General features: G+C 46.2%; 1 protein-coding gene across 6 annotated transcripts in view; it reads right to left on the bottom strand.

Moving 5' to 3' along the window:
- LOC110514470 (ubiquitin-like modifier-activating enzyme 1) overlaps nucleotides 1–17,759 on the bottom strand; it is a 62,760-nt gene that overhangs the window by 32,700 nt on the left and 12,301 nt on the right. For 2 of the 6 annotated variants that reach the window (XM_090204052.1, XM_090204049.1), the window contains exons 1-7: nucleotides 15,882–16,129; nucleotides 8,907–9,023; nucleotides 8,740–8,798; nucleotides 6,344–6,512; nucleotides 5,852–5,986; nucleotides 3,530–3,727; nucleotides 1,508–1,640 (exon numbers count right to left, since the gene is read on the bottom strand). In XM_090204052.1, coding sequence (XP_090060178.1) covers nucleotides 1,508–1,640; nucleotides 3,530–3,727; nucleotides 5,852–5,986; nucleotides 6,344–6,512; nucleotides 8,740–8,798; nucleotides 8,907–9,023 — 811 coding nt within the window. In that variant the 5' untranslated portion in view covers nucleotides 15,882–16,129. Of the gene's footprint in view, nucleotides 1–1,507; nucleotides 1,641–3,529; nucleotides 3,728–5,851; nucleotides 5,987–6,343; nucleotides 6,513–8,739; nucleotides 8,799–8,906; nucleotides 9,024–15,853; nucleotides 16,130–17,759 lie in introns of those variants that run through there. The other 4 variants (XM_090204054.1, XM_090204051.1, XM_090204053.1 and 1 more) reach the window with 2 other exon arrangements.

The following is a 17,759-nucleotide window of genomic DNA, read 5'->3' on the forward strand; positions in this document are numbered from 1 at the left end:
CCCAGTAGTACTGTGATACACAGCCTGGTCCCAGTAGTACTGTGATTCACAGCCTGGTCCCAGTAGTACTGTGATTCGCAGCCTGGTCCCAGTAGTACTGTGATTCGCAGCCTGGTCCCAGTAGTACTGTGATACACAGCCTGGTCCCAGTAGTACTGTGATTCGCAGCCTGGTCCCAGTAGTACTGTGATTCACAGCCTGGTCCCAGTAGTACTGTGATTCGCAGCCTGGTCCCAGTAGTACTGTGATTCGCAGCCTGGTCCCAGTAGTACTGTGATTCGCAGCCTGGTCCCAGTAGTACTGTGATTCGCAGCCTGGTCCCAGTAGTACTGTGATTCGCAGCCTGGTCCCAGTAGTACTGTGATTCGCAGCCTGGTCAAATAAATGGGATAGTTAGACCTAACAACTAGAAATGGGCAGATGGTTTAGTAAGTGGTGTCAGGTGTGGTCACGGGATGTTTCCAAGTGTCCCTAAACCTCTCCAAAGTGGCATATGTCTAAAGAGATCATTCCAGTGCTATTATGTTTTTCCAATCCCTAAATGCAATTTGTTCAGACCTCCCTTTTCCTGTAGTCCACGATCACCTCCTTTGTCTTGCTCATGGAGGGAGAGGTTGTTGTCCTGATACCACACTGCCAGGTCTCTGACCTCCTCCCTGTAGGCTCTCATCATTGTCGGTGATCTGGCCTACCACTGTTGTGTCGTCTGCAAACTTAATGGTTGTGTTGGGAGTCATGCTTGGCCACGCAATCGCGGGTGAACAGAGAGTACAGGAGGGGACTAAGCACGCACCCCTGAGGGGCTCCAGTGTTGAGGATTAGCATGGCAGATGTGCTGTTAACTACCCTCACCACCTGGGGGCGGCCCGTCAGGACGTCCAGGATCCAGAGGGAGGCGTCTCACATTCTCACGTAGGTGTTCCTTTCGTCCAGGTGGGAAAGGGCAGCATGGAGTGCGAGATTGCTTCATCTGTGGATCTGTTGGGGCGCTATGCGAATTGAAGGGGCCTAGGATTTCCGGGATGATGGTGTTGATGTGAGTCATGACCAGCCTTTCGAAGCATTTCATGGCTACAGACGTGAGTGCTACGGGTTGGTAGTCATCTAGGCAGGTTACCTTAGTGTTCTTGGGCACAGGGACTACGGTCGTCTGTTTGAAACATGTAGGTATTACAGACTCCGTCAGGGAGAGTTTGAAAATATCAGTGACACTTGCCAGTTGTTCCGTGCATACCCCGAGTACACGTCCTGGTAATCCAGCTGGCCCTGCGGCTTTGTGAATGGAGCCTGGTCTGGGGAAGGAGTATATCCTTCTCGTCGTACTCAATAAAGAAAACAAATCTTTGTCCAGTTCGAGGTGAGTAATCGCTGTACTGATTTACAGAAGCTCTTTTCGGTCAAAGAGACGGTAGCAGCAACATTGTGTACAAAATAACACAAAAAAAAAATCACAAAATACCACAGTTGATTAGGCTGATACTAAGTATTGCTACAGGATAGGACTCACCCAAGGTCTTGATCTCTATTGGCTGGCAGCTGTTGAGCTCCGTCATGCCCTGCACCTCAGTGAAGATCACAGAGTCTCCACTCTCAAACCCGTGGCGAGCCTCGTCCAAACACGTCACCACGCCTGCTGCATCCTAACAGGGTGAGAAGCAGGGATGAGATCTGCACAGCATGGGAAGCCAGGAACAGAGGTTACCAGCTCCACTCCATGATAAAATTAAAATGTAAGAGTACTAGGAAGACTGGGGAAGGGGGTGTATGTATCACACATATGATGAGTGGTCCTTCGTTGCTCTTTGTAGAGCACGGCGCTTGTAACACAAGGGGGTAGTGGGTTCGATTCCCGGGGCCACCCATAAGTAAAATGGATGCACGCATGACTAAGTCGCTTTGGATAAAAGCATCTGCTGAACGGCATATCAGTCAGTGTTTCCAAAACTGCTTTTCTTATCCTGAAATGGTACACACTGACAACCGTCCCAGTGTTTAGCCGAGTTCCAGACTGAGTTCTGGTGTAGCGAGGTACTAATCAGAGGGGCTCCTGGTATCAAACCACAGCATCTACAGCTCCAGTAGTGGACTAACCAAACAGCTCCAGTAGTGGACTAACCAAACAGCTCCAGTAGTGGACTAACCAAACAGCTCCAGTAGTGGACTAACCAAACAGCTCCAGCAGTGGACTAACCAAACAGCTCCAGCAGTGGACTAACCAAACAGCTCCAGCAGTGGGCTAACCACACAGCTCCAGTAGTGGGCTAACCAAACAGCTCCAGTAGTGGACTAACCAAACAGCTCCAGTAGTGGACTAACCAAACAGCTCCGGTAGTGGACTAACCAAACAGCTCCGGTAGTGGGCTAACCAAACAGCTCCAGTAGTGGACTAACCAAACAGCTCCAGTAGTGGACTAACCAAACAGCTCCGGTAGTGGGCTAACCAAACAGCTCCGGTAGTGGGCTAACCAAACAGCTCCGGTAGTGGGCTAACCAAACAGCTCCAGTAGTGGACTAACCAAACAGCTCCAGTAGTGGACTAACCAAACAGCTCCAGTAGTGGACTAACCAAACAGCTCCAGTAGTGGACTACCCTCCGTTACAGTTCAGGGGACGCGCTGCTCTGCCTTTCCAGATGCTGTAACTAGCCAGTTGGTCGTCTCTTCTCTCTGCAGTCGGGTGCTGCATTCCGGCTGAGCCTTGGATACAGCAGCCGGTATATTGGCTGAGCCTTGGATACAGCAGCCGGTATATCGGCTGAGCCTTGGATACAGCAGCCGGTATATCGGCTGAGCCTTGGATACAGCAGCCGGTATATCGGCTGAGCCTTGGATACAGCAGCCGGTATATCGGCTGAGCCTTGGATACAGCAGCCGGTATATCGGCTGAGCATTGGATACAGCAGCCGGTATATCGGCTGAGCCTTGGATACAGCAGCCGGTATATCGGCTGAGCCTTGGATACAGCAGCCGGTATATCGGCTGAGCCTTGGATACAGCAGCCGGTATATCGGCTGAGCCTTGGATACAGCAGCCGGTATATCGGCTGAGCCTTGGATACAGCAGCCGGTATATCGGCTGAGCCTTGGATACAGCAGCCGGTATATTTGGCTGAGCCTTGGATACAGCAGCCGGTATATATTGGCTGAGCCTTGGATACAGCAGCCGGTATATTGGCTGAGCCTTGGATACAGCAGAGTATTGCCCCAAACGCGGATCACTCGTTCGCTTACAGCCAGTAGTGATCCAACCCTCCCAAACTTTACTCATTGGATCTACACGAATCACGCAGGTCACCTATTTTGGATTCAAAACGGCGAATTTCACCGTAAGGTGACTAGTTTGCATCCCTGTATTTTGATAAAATTATACAATTATTAGTGGGTCTCAAATGTGTATAATTTCACAAGCCCTGAATTCATGACATTAATTTCTGTCTGAAAAGCAGCGTATTTGACCTTTAAAATTGTACAACAAAAAGCTTATTTAGACTTAAAAACCTCCACAGCCTGAATTGTAGTAAAGGTACTAACCTTGGTGATCATGGAGATCATAGCAGAGAGAGGCTGCTCTCCGTTGGTATCGATCACCAGCATCTCCTCTCCGAAGTCACAGAAGAGCTGTCCGAAGAGTCCCCGTGTGTCAGCGATCACCAGCTTGATGCCGTTACTGTGACAGAAGTCTCCGACACGCTGCTGCTCTTCTAGAGGGGAGTTGGTCAGGACCACAACCTACAACACAGAGACGCGTTATCACACATTCAATGTGATTATGAAAAATATATATTAATTCAGAAGAGAATTGCATTAAAAACAAAGTCCAAAATCCGTCTCGACCATATATGGTGGGAGAATATAGCATGATTAGAGTGAACAGAAGGTCGTCATGGCAACGGTCAAAAAGAGGTCGCTGCTCAATTCAACTCACTGCTCCGTGGCAACGAGGTCCATCAAACACCAACTGACGAGCTAGCGCCTGCAGGTTCCTGTGTGATAACTCCTGTTTCTGTAGTGAGACCCCTTGATGTACAGTACACCCCTGGACATTACCTGTACCAGTGTAATGCATCTAAACAGGTAACCTCACCTGGAACGGAGGCAGGTAGTCGTCGGTGAGGGCTCCAGTATAATATAGTTTAAGAGGTGTTCAAGTGTGTTAACTTCTGTGCAGCCTGATTGTGGCGCTAACATGACACAGTCCAGACTCCCAGTGCAGGCCAGCAGTGAGTTAGTGGAGCTAACATGATGCAGTCCAGACTCCCAGTGCAGGCCAGCAGTGAGTTAGTGGAGCTAACATGATGCAGTCCAGACTCCCAGTGCAGGCCAGCAGTGAGTTAGTGGAGCTAACATGATGCAGCCCAGACTCCCAGGCTAGCAGTGAGTTAGTGGAGCTAACATGATGCAGCCCAGACTCTCAGTACAGGCTAGCAGTGAGTTAGTGGAGCTAACATGATACAGCCCAGACTCCCAGGCTAGCAGTGAGTTAGTGGAGCTAACATGATACAGCCCAGACTCCCAGGCTAGCAGTGAGTTAGTGGAGCTAACATGATACAGCCCAGACTCCCAGGCTAGCAGTGAGTTAGTGGAGCTAACATGATGCAGCCCAGACTCTCAGTACAGGCTAGCAGTGAGTTAGTGGAGCTAACATGATGCAGTCCAGACTCTCAGTAAAGGCTAGCAGTGAGTTAGTGGAGCTAACATGATGCAGCCCAGACTCCCAGGCTAGCAGGAAGTTAGTGGAGCTAACATGATGCAGTCCAGACTCCCAGGCTAGCAGTGAGTTAGTGGAGCTAACATGATGCAGTCCAGACTCCCAGGCTAGCAGTGAGTTAGTGGAGCTAACATGATGCAGTCCAGACTCCCAGTGCAGGCCAGCAGTGAGTTAGTGGAGCTAACATGATGCAGCCCAGACTCCCAGGCTAGCAGGAAGTTAGTGGAGCTAACATGATGCAGCCCAGACTCCCAGGTTAGCAGTGAGTTAGTGGAGCTAACATGATGCAGTCCAGACTCTCAGTACAGGCTAGCAGTGAGTTAGTGGAGCTAACATGATGCAGTCCAGACTCTCAGTACAGGCTAGCAGTGAGTTAGTGGAGCTAACATGATGCAGCCCAGACTCCCAGGCTAGCAGTGAGTTAGTGGAGCTAAGATGATACAGCCCAGACTCCCAGGCTAGCAGTGAGTTAGTGGAGCTAACATGATGCAGCCCAGACTCCCAGGCTAGCAGTGAGTTAGTGGAGCTAACATGATGCAGCCCAGACTCCCAGGCTAGCAGTGAGTTAGTGGAGCTAACATGATGCAGTCCAGACTCCCAGGCTAGCAGTGAGTTAGTGGAGCTAACATGATGCAGCCCAGACTCCCAGGTTAGCAGGGAGTTAGTGGAGCTAACATGATGCAGCCCAGACTCCCAGGTTAGCAGGGAGTTAGTGGAGCTAACATGATGCAGTCCAGACTCTCAGTACAGGCTAGCAGGGAGTTAGTGGAGCTAACATGATACAGCCCAGACTCCCAGGCTAGCAGGGAGTTAGTGGAGCTAACATGGTACAGCCCAGACTCCCAGTACAGGCTAGAGGTTGGCTGGGATGATGGACAGGCTTGATCACAGACACATTTGACAGAAGTCCTAAAAATACATTCTAGTAGGGATCCATTTTTCAAGTTTTAGTATGCAAAATGTACCACAGTCAGTATACCGTGCAACACTAGTCATCAGTAAGGGCTCCAGTGTAATGTAGTTTAACCAGGCAATGGGGGTTGATGGGTAATGTAGTTTATACCCTACCTGGAACAGTGAGGGTGAGGGCTTCAGAGCAATGTAGTTTCACTAGGTAAGGGGGTAGATGGGTAATGTAGTTTTACCTGAAACTGAGTCAGGTAATCATCGGTGAGGGCTTCAGTGTAGGCCACTACTGGTACGTAGCTGTTGAGTTCAGCCAGGCGAGTCTGAGACACCTCAGCCCTGTTCTTCCCCAGATCCTCTTCTCTCAGGTAGAACTGGAGACAAAGACAGGGCCGTGACAGAGACAGGGCCGTGACAGAGACAGGGCCGTGACAGAGACAGGGCCGTGACAGAGACAGGGCCGTGACAGAGACAGGGCCGTGACAGAGACAGGGCCGTGACAGAGACAGGGCCGTGACAGAGACAGGGCCGTGACAGAGACAGGGTTATCACAGAGGTGTTACAGAGACAGGGTCATTACAGAGACAGGGTCGTTACAGAGACAGGGTCGTTACAGAGACAGGTCCTCTTCTCTCAGGTGGAACTAAATGGAAACTAACAACATGATCCAAACAATATCATCTTGACCTGAGCATGCCCAAAGAGAAGCTCCACAAACACACATCACGTACCTGTGAGGAGAGGTCTCTCCACTCGGCCTGTCCCTGGTCGTGCAGGGTAACACTCTTGACTCCTCCTAGGATGACGTTCTTAGCGATCTCCACGCCCAGCCCTCTCAGCCCTGAGACTAGGACGTTGGAGCTCTGCATGCGCTTCATAGCATCATGGCCCAACACGTAGCTATGGAGGAGAGAATACAGGCTTTATAAGACTACATAACACCTCTACAACACTACGTCAGCCCTCTCAGCCCTGAGACCAGGACGTTGGAGCTCTACGGAGAGAGACCAGAGCTGTGTTCAAATACTCACACTAATAGTACTATTTGTGAAGTAAATTGAGTATATAGTATGGATATAGTTAGTATGACAAGTTTCCGGACATCGTACAATATTTGCCAAAATATGTAGTACACACGCAGTGGACACTATTTCTGTGCTTTTTGGGCCCATAATGCAACTCTTCAGAAAATGGGTGTGGCTTCACATCATTTTCAGATTTGACGAAAATATGCAGCCGAAGTCCAACGAGAGCGAATACAAATTCATTGTTTAACTTCTTAAGGTATAGGGGGCAGCATTTTCACTTTTGGATAAATAGCGTGCCCAATTTCAACTTCCTGCTACTCATGCCAAGAATATAAGATATGCATATTATTAGTAGATTTGGATAGAAAAACTCTTTTTAAAACCTGTTTGAATCATGTCTGTGAATATAACAGAACTTATGTAGCAGGAAAAACCCGAGGACTAACCGTTGAGAATATATATATTTTTTTTTTGAGGTCTCTGTTTGTTCAGTGACTTCTCATTGGGAAACGATATTTCTTAGGCACTTGTTTTCAGTTCCTACCGCTTCCACTGGTTGTCACCAATCTTTGGAATTTGGTTGAAGTTATTCCTTTGTGCAATGAAGAAGTACGGCCATCTATGAAATGGGTAACACTGTTGAGAGTTGCGCAAGACTTGAAAAGTAGCGTTAGTTTCCTCTCGTCCTCTATTGAAAACAGATAGACCCGTCTTCAATTTGATCGATTATTAACGTTTAAAAATACCTGAAGTTGTAATACAAAAGTAGTTTGAAATGTTTTGGCAAAGTTTACAGGCAACTTTTGAGATATTTTGTAGTGACGTTGCGCAATCTGGAAGCTGTTTTTTTCTGGATCGAACGCGCCAAATAAATGGACATTTTGGATATATATGGACAGAATTAATCGAACCAAAGGACCATTTGTGATGTTTATGGGACATATTGGAGTGCCAACAGAAGAAGCTTGTCAAAGGTAAGGCATGATTTATATTTTATTTCTGCGTTTTGTGTAGCGCCTGCAGTATGTTAGCTATGCTGTCCTTATGAACCACATAGCATATCATTACAGCAGTATGTACTGGTATGTTAGCTACACTGTCCTTATGAACCACATAGCATATCATTACAGCAGTATGTACTGGTATGTTAGTTAGCTACGCTGTCCTTATGAACCACATAGCATATCATTACAGCAGTATGTACTGGTATGTTAGTTAAGCTACGCTGTCCTTATGAACCACATAGCATATCATTACAGCAGTATGTACTGGTATGTTAGTTAGCTATGCTGTCCTTATGAACCACATAGCATATCATTACAGCAGTATGCACTGGTATGTTAGTTAGCTACGCTGTCCTTATGAACCACATAGCATATCATTACAGCAGTATGTACTGGTATGTTAGCTACGCTGTCCTTATGAACCACATAGCATATCATTACAGCAGTATGTACTGGTATGTTAGCTACGCTGTCCTTATGAACCACATAGCATATCATTACAGCAGTATGTACTGGTATGTTAGTTAGCTACGCTGTCCTTATGAACCACATAGCATATCATTACAGCAGTATGTACTGGTATGTTAGTTAGCTACGCTGTCCTTATGAACCACATAGCATATCATTACAGCAGTATGTACTGGTATGTTAGTTAGCTACGCTGTCCTTATGAACCACATAGCATATCATTACAGCAGTATGTACTGGTATGTTAGTTAGCTACGCTGTCCTTATGAACCACATAGCATATCCTTACAGCAGAATGCCAGTATATTAACTATATGCTGTAGGCTAACTAACTACCCAACGTTCATTGACTTGATTGTTCCCGTCATTCTTAGCTTAGCGGTAAAGTCATAGTGCGTTCTCAATGGACATTCAGGTGCTTTCGTAAATTCTCTCTGTCTATCTACTCCGATTTCAGAGCACTCTGGTCTGAGTGTATCAGAGAGCAGAATAACGGACGAATTTACCAACGCTCAACACCCGTTGAATATGGCCAGTATCAGTAAACATCGGCAAAAAATGCATCATTAAATTGTTGCCTGCAGCAGTTTGTCACCAACGCTCAAGGGTTATAGATATGGTACTTACAGCTGTCTGGAGTACAGGCCTTCATCGATCTCAGCATCATTGCCATTCTTAGCCATGCCCTGGAGAACAACAGGAGTGAGAACCAGTCAAACTAACCCAGCAGTATGAGAGACAGTTCAGTTGTGACAGACACAGAAGACAAACAGTGTGTGTGTGTGTGTACGTACGTTGGTGGGTGTGTGAGACAGTTCAGTTCTGACAGAGTTAGAGGAGGAGCAGTGAGATCCCGTCTTCGTCTCTGAGTCTGACACGCGACGCTTCTTGGACAGCGGCGAGCTGGACATCTGAAAACAAACACAATTATTAGGTTGACAACCTAACAGAGACATACACACAGACAACATACCCAGTACTGGCCCCCTGTCTGGAAGATCAACCCCACCGTTTGGTACATTCGTTATATTGATATCGAACACGTCACCCTCCCTAGGAGAGGAGGGTGGCCTCGACAATTTATTGTTAAAACGAGAGGCTGCCTGGATCTTTAATTTAAAGAACCTTGCCCCCGTCGGTCTCAACGTAGACTTTGATCTGAAGACATTCTTGTGATTATTGTGGATTTTGCAATTGTAAATGTTTGTAGGCTTATCTAGCCACATTGCATCTATGACCGTATGCTATCCATTAGTCTATGTAGCCCTATTGTATCTATGACCGTATGCTATCCATTAGCCTATGTAGCCCTATTGTATCTATGACCGTATGCTATCCATTAGCCTATGTAGCCCTATTGTATCTATGACCATATGCTATCCATTAGTCTATGTAGCCCTATTGTATCTATGACCGTATGCTATCCATTAGCCTATGTAGCCATATTGTATCTATGACCGTATGCTATCCCTTAACCTATGTAGCCATATTGTATCTATGACCGTATGCTATCCATTAGCCAATGTAGCCATATTGTATCTATGACCGTATGCTATCCCTTAACCTATGTAGCCATATTGTATCTATGACCGTATGCTATCCCTTAACCTATGTAGCCATATTGTATCTATGACTGTATGCTATCCCTTAGCCAATGTAGCCATATTGTATCTATGACCGTATGCTATCCCTTAACCTATGTAGCCATATTGTATCTATGACCGTATGCTATCCCTTAACCTATGTAGCCATATTGTATCTATGACCGTATGCTATCCCTTAACCTATGTAGCCATATTGTATCTATGACTGTATGCTATCCCTTAGCCAATGTAGCCATATTGTATCTATGATCGTATGCTATCCCTTAGCCAATGTAGCCATATTGTATCTATGACCGTATGCTATCCCTTAGCCTATGTAGCCATATTGTATCTATGATCGTATGCTATCCCTTAACCTATGTAGCCATATTGTATCTATGATCGTATGCTATCCATTCATGTTTTTTATATGTTCAATTTATATATCAGTAAATCAACCAATGATATCAAGCCACAGCCGGCCATGATTACAGACACCTGTGTGTGTCCTTTCAAACTCTATAAACTAGTATCCCACAGTGTTTGTCATTATACCCTGAGGAAGGCTGTTGAAATGTTGGTTGTTCTATTATTACATCTGAGCTCCTAGAGTGTGAGGCTCTCCTTTCTGTCTGACAACACAGACACACACACAGTCCTAACAGGAGTCTGTAGACTAACATACTGCAGTACCCGGACAGCCCTGACACAACCTCCTGAAGACTTCAAAATCAAAACATGAAATTTTGATGACCGTGATAGTGTGTAAATTATGATTTAGTTGGTAAGTCATTATTTAGTTGGTAAGTCATTATTTAGTTGGTAAGTCATTATTTAGTTGGTAAGTCATCTCAGTGCAATGAGACTGCCTGACCAACAACTGACTAAATCCTTGCCGTCTGACCAGCCAATGTCAATATAGGATTAAATGAGGACTGCAGGTGAATGCATTTTCCTTCAAACAGCTGATGTAACAGTTGTAAGAATTGACAAGAGAGTCATGACTTAGCTATCCTCCTACCCTGCCTTTCGAAGGTCTTCGAAAGCCAAGTCAACAAACAGATTACCGACCATTTCGAATCTCACCGCACCTTCTCTGCTATGCAATCTGGTTTCAGAGCTGGTCATGGGTGCAACTCAGCCACGCTCAAGGTCCTAAACGATATCTTAACCGCCATCGATAAGAAACATTACTGTGCAGCCGTATTCATTGATCTGGCCAAGGCTTTTGACTCTTGTCAATCACCACATCCTCATCGGCAGACTCGACAGCCTTGGTTTCTCAATTGATTGCCTCGCCTGGTTCACCAACTACTTCTCTGATAGAGTTCAGTGTGTCAAATCGGAGGGTCTGCTGTCCGGACCTCTGGCAGTCTCTAAGGGGGTGCCACAGGGGTTCAATTCTTGGACCGACTCTCTTCTCTGTATACATCAATGAGGTCGCTCTTGCTGCTGGTGAGTCTCTGATCCACCTCTACGCAGACGACACCATTCTGTATACTTCTGGCCCTTCTTTGGACACTGTGTTAACAACCCTTCAGGCAAGCTTCAATGCCATACAACTCTCCTTCCGTGGCCTCCAATTGCTCTTGAAAACAAGTAAAACTAAATGCATGCTCTTCAACCGATTGCTACCTGCACCTGCCCGCCTGTCCAACATCACTACTCTGGACGGCTCTGACTTAGAATACGTGGACAACTACAAGTACCTAGGCGTCTGGTTAGACAGTAAACTCTCCTTCCAGACTCACATCAAACATCTCCAATCCAAAGTTAAATTTAGAATTGGCTTCCTATTTCGCAACAGTGCATCCTTCACTCATGCTGCCAAACATACCCTTGTAAAACTGACCATCCTACCAATCCTCGACTTCGGCGATGTCATTTATAAAATAGCATCCAACACTCTACTCAACAAACTGGATGCAGTCTATGACAGTGCAATCCGTTTTGTCACCAAAGCCCCATATACTACCCACCATTGCGACCTGTACACTCTCGTTGGCTGCCCCCGCTTCATACTCGTCGCCAAACCCACTGGCTCCATGTCATCTACAAGACCCAGCTAGGTAAAGTCCCCCCTTATCTCAGCTCGCTGGTCACCATAGCATCTCCCACCTGTAGCACAAGCTCCAACATGTATATCTCTCAGGTCACCCCCAAAACCAATTCTTTCTTTGGCCATCTCTCCTTCCAGTTCTCTGCTGCCAATGACTGGAACGAACTACAAAAATCCCTTAAACTGGAAACACATATCTCCCTCACTAGCTTTAAGCACCAGCTGTCAGAGCAGCTCACAGATTACTGCACCTGTACATAGCCCACCTATAATTTAGCCCAAACAACTACCTCTTTCCCTACTGTATTTATTTTATTTATTTTGCTCCTTTGCACCCCATTATTTTTATTTCTACTTTGCACATTCTTCCATTGCAAATCTACCATTCCAGTGTTTTACTTGCTATATTGTATTTACTTTGCCACCAGGGCCTATTATTGCCTTTACCTCCCTTATCTCACCTCATATGCTCACATCGTATATAGACTTGTTTATACAGTATTGCCTTATCTTGGCCAGGTCGCAATTGTAAATGAGAACTTGTTCTCAACTTGCCTACCTGGTTAAATAAAGGTAAAATAAATAAAATAAAATAAAAGGCTAGACAGAAAACAATAAACGTTCATCCATCCCTCCTTCCACTAACCATCATTCAATTCTACTCACCCCAGAGAAAATATGTATTTAAATTAACGAGCAGCTGCACTGGCCACTAGAGAAACATCCAGTAGAACCTGGACCAGGCCTGAGAAGAGATATGACTAGAGATATCATCAAATATGGATCAGGGCGGTCCCTGGGAACAAGAGCCCTTAATTTTACCCCCTTTTTCCTCCCCAAATTAATGGTGTCCAATTGTTAGTAGTTACTATCTTGTCTCATCGCTACAACTCCCGTACGAGCTCGGGAGAGACGAAGGTCGAAAGCCATGCGTCCTCCGAAACTGTCGCAGCCGGCTGCGACAGGGCCTGGGCTCGAACCCAGAGTCTCTGGTGGCACAGCTAGCACTCTGATCCAGTGCCTTAGACCACTGCGCCACCCGGGAGGCCCGGGGCATTGATTTAAGCCCTACCTCATGCCTGTGACGTTCAGGCCCTACCCCGATTTGCTTTTGTCAAATTTAAGGCACCGTTAGTAAATCTCCTCTCTGTCACTTGATCTCTGCGCAGGCAGATCGCTCTGCATGGTTTCTGCTCATGGGGGTTTGGAGTCTGAGTAACCATAGCAACAGCTCCACTTGGGCTGCTCAATGAAGAGACATGAGATCAGTTAGCAGTTAGCTACTTTTCATCGCTCTAAACTCAGACAAAACTCCAGGGAAATTCTGTGAAATAATCTCTCATCTTAATATTTGGTTATAGCACTTAGTTATAGCACTTCTGACGCCATGTTGTGGTTCTAGTCAGACATGACTAGAATGTGCAGCAGAGCACGAGCAAATGGCTCAGTTTAAACATGTTAGTGATCAATTTAGTGACAGCCGAGCCCTGCCCGTACCCTCGTTATTGATGGAACAAAACAACCCTATCCGGATGAATAACGCCGGGGCCCGTTGGTGTTGGCAGCAGAGCTCTACTGGTAACAGATATGAACAGAGGTATCATCTGTTTCATTTAGAGACAGACCACATACTGGTATTATGTATTATACTATAAGGAAGGCCCACCCCATCTCTACTGGTATTATACTATACCCCCATCTCTAGTGGTATTATACTATACCCCATCTCTACTGGTATCATACTATAAGGAAGGCTATACCCCATCTCTACTGGTATTATACTATAAGGAAAACCCACCCCATCTCTAGTGGTATCATACTATAAGGAAGGCTATACCCCATCTCTACTGGTATTATACTATAAGGAAAACCCACCCCATCTCTAGTGGTATCATACTATAAGGAAGGCCCACCCCATCTCTACTGGTATTATACTATAAGGAAGGCCCACCCCATCTCTACTGGTATTATACTATAAGGAAGGCCCACCCCATCTCTAGTGGTATTATACTATAAGGACGACCCACCCCATCTCTAGTGGTATTGTGTATTATAAACTAGGTGGTTCGAGCCCTGAATGCTGAGAGGCTGACAGCCGTGGCATATTTAAGTGATAACGCCCTAGAAGCCGGTGTTTGGAGGATGCATTGGCACAGGTGTTAGGCCCGATATGAAGTCGAGGGATGGAAAACCGTGCTCTAAACACCGCTTCCAGGGCATTATCACTTTAACATATTTGTACCTTGTCAGCTCGGGGGTTTGAACTCACAACCTTCTGGTTACTAGTCCAACGCTCTAATACACTAGACTACCTGCCACCATAATGACTTTGGTAACCAGTTTTTAATAGCATTAAGGCACCTCGGTGGTTTGTGGTGTATTTATTTAAATCTTTATTTAACCTTCAACTAGGCAAGTCAGTTAAGAACAATTTCTTATTTACAATGACGGCCTACCGCCGGCCAATTGTGCGTTGCCCTGTGGGATTCCCAATCACAGCCGGATTCGAACCAGGGTTTCTGTTGTGACGCCTCAAGCACTGAGATGCAGTGCACTGCTGTGCCACTCGGGAGCCCCTGAGGGTGTGTGGTATATGGACAATATACCACGGCTAAGGGCTGTATCCAGGCACTCCTTGCTGCGTCTCGCATAAGAACAGCCCTAAACGCAAGCCTTAACACTTAATTATACAGTAAGGAAGTCGCAGCACACAAACGCCACTGGTATTGTTAATTATATGTAAGGCCCCGCCCCCCCCATCTCTGCCTAAACACTAAAAAATGCTGATTCAGTAAAACTTTACTGCAGTGAACTGTAGTGGTGCAACGCTTAACAAAACCTCATGGTGGGGGGGGGGGGGGGGGGGCTGTCGTCTAGGCCGCATACAACAACAGCCATTTAGCTATTTAGCTCGAGCACGTCTGGTTATTGATGACAGTCATCACGCGACAAAAAGAAACAGAATATATGGAAATAGTCTCTGTTCACAAAAGCAAATCACAGTCGGTTATTTATACAAAGTTGCGACAGAATTAAAACATCATTAGAAAACGGGTTGAGATCGCACACAAAAGCTATAGGTCTTTAACGTTGTACGAATCTACCGGTAAATAGCAATCAAGTAAGACTCCCACCAAGATAGGACAGCGGTGTTTCCGGGACAGTGTGGGAACAGACCGTAACTTCTAGATTCATGACAACCAGCCAACAAGAGAGGCGGAAATGCCGCATCCACTGCAGCTGCCTGTCGACCCAGCATTATAACTAGCAAGCGCATAGCGACAAGAAACAACGACTGATCTTCTGCAATGGCTAAATGCACACGGGACAAACGGAGGCAAGAGAGAGCGTCAAGTGTCATATGTGGGTACAAAGTAACTCATATCATGGTAAAAATAATAATAATAATTGCCCATCAATAAATAAAATAATCGAAAATACCACAATGATACAGCAAAGTCCAAAACAGAAACAAAAAAGGAATATCATAACATGTGTTCTGTTGGCTAAAACACTCCACGTTATTTCGAGTGAATGAACCCCCCACAAAAAAAATATTGACTGGTTGACAGTCAGCACTGGGGCCCACCGAACCAGTCTACCGAACCAGATAACACACCAACTTAGTCTGTCGTTTTGGTGAACAACAAAAGGGACGTCAAAAATGTCCGGCAACAGCACCAAGAGGCCAAAGCTATTATTAGTAGGCCGTGTGCAGCTGACTAACTAATCACATAAAGTCATTTTGGCAAGTGGATCACTGCTGAATACGGTCGGAACAGGAATAACAACAAAACGTGCCATCACCAGACTGCCTCCCTCCCTGCGCTCGGTCGGTGTAGGGAGACCAGCGCTGCTGGACTGGGGCCTAACGTTGGCACTCAGAGAGCGGAACCGACGGTACGGTTGTGCTGCTACCTTCAGCTAAAACAGAGCCGCTGAGTGGTATATAGCTCTAGCATAGGTAGCAAACATATATGTTTTTAAATAACCCCGAATGCAATATCTAGGCTATGACTAAGCACCTACAATGAATAATCGAGCAGAAATAACAGTATGTACATTACTGGAGTAGCTACTGTAACTAGTTATTTCGCACCTAGTGTCCATTGATTTGCCTGGCTTACCAATAATCCTTCTCTGTCCCTTCTCTGTGCAAACCGCTCCTCTCTTGTGTGTAAACGTCAATAACGATGATTGTTCTGCTGACAAAAATAAATAAAAAATGGGGTGAAAAGGTTTCGGACTATAATGTCGAGTCACTATGTCGTTTAGCTGGTCGAGTCCTGTTTATTCGCGTTCCTGTATTTGCGAGCACAAGACGGGAACAAAAACCAAAATGGCAGAGGTAGATACTCTTTCCTCGAATATCTCTGGCGGAAGGGGTGGCCTCAGCCAGAGAGGAAGACGCGAAGCGAGATGATCCACTTCCATCAAACCTCTGTCCGTAAACAGCGAGCGATAAACTGCCTTGTCGCACTTCGGACGAATCCCACTGTTAGGGCCCGAAACCATCTAGTCATTATATACCGTATCTCTGCCTCCACAAATTCAATGGGCTTTATTGGCATGGGAAACATATGTTTGTTTACATTGTCAAAGTGAAAAGGATAAAAATGTGAAATAAACCAATCAAAATTAAAAGTAAGAGAGACATTTCAAATGTCATATTATATGTGCGCTCTCCAAATCTGCCCCTCATTGGCTAGGACAGATTGAAATCTGTCCGTGCTATCAGGGATCCTTGGGATGTTTCCTTCGGTAAGGGGTTTACGGTAGTTTAAGGGCACGTATGACAGAAAGAGTATATGGTTACCATGGACACTGACTAAACATCTCAAAGAGATAAAAAATATATATATTGCAGCAAAATAAATAAATGTCCTCTCACTGTCAACTGCGTTTATTTTCAGCAAACTTAACATGTGTAAATATTTGTATGAACACAACAAGATTCAACAACAGACAAACTGAACAAGTTCCACGGACATGTGACTAAGATAAATGGAATAATGTGTCCCTGAACAAAGGCAGGGTCAAAATCAAAAGTAACAGTCAGTATCGGGTGTGGCCACCAGCTGCATTAAGTACTGCAGTGCATCTCCTTCTCATGGACTGCACCCAGATTTGCCAGTTCTTGCTGTGAGATGTTACGCCACTCTTCCACAAAGGCACATGCTAGTTCCCGGACATTTCTGGGGGGGAATGGCCCTAGCCCTCACCCTCTGATCCAACAGGTCCCAGATGTGCTCAATGGGATTGAGATCCGGGCTCTTTGCTGGCCATGGCAGAACACTGACATTCCTGCTTGCAGGAAGTCACGCACAGAACGAGCAGTATGGCTGGTGGCATTGTAATGCTGGAGGGTCATGTCAGGATGAGCCTGCAGGAAGGGTACCAAATGAGGGAGGAGGATGTCTTCCCTGTAACGCACAGCGTTGAGATTGCCTGCAATGACATCAAGCTCAGTCCGATGATGCTGTGGCACGCCGCCCTAGACCATGACTTTACCCTCCACCTCCAAATCGATCTCGCTCCAGAGTACAGGCCTCAGTGTAACGCTCATTCCTTCGACGATAAATGCAAATCCGACCATCACCCCTGGTGAGACAAAACCTGTCTGTTCCAGCAGCTGTGGGTTTGTGCCCATAGGCAACGCTGTTGCTGGAGATGTAAGGCAGGTCCTCACCAGACAACAGGCCTACAAGCCCTTAGTCCAGTCTCTCTCAGCATATTGCAGACAGTCTGAGCACTGATGGAGGGATTGTGCGTTCCTGGTGTAACTCGGGCAGTTGTTGTTGCCATCCTGTACCTGTCCCGCAGGTGTGATGTTTGGATATGCAGGTGTTGTTACACGTGGTCTGCCACTGTGAGGATGATCAGCTGTCCGTCCGGTCTTGCCGTAGCGCTGTCTTAGGCGTCTCACAGAACGGACATTGCAATTTATTGCCCTGGCCACATCTGCAGTCCTCATGCCTCCTTGCAGCATGCCTAAGGCACGTTCA

The sequence above is a fragment of the Oncorhynchus mykiss genome, chromosome 16, assembly GCF_057628025.1.
Source record: "Oncorhynchus mykiss isolate SJ-2025 chromosome 16, ASM5762802v1, whole genome shotgun sequence".
In the NCBI taxonomy this organism is placed as follows: Eukaryota; Metazoa; Chordata; class Actinopteri; order Salmoniformes; family Salmonidae; genus Oncorhynchus; species Oncorhynchus mykiss.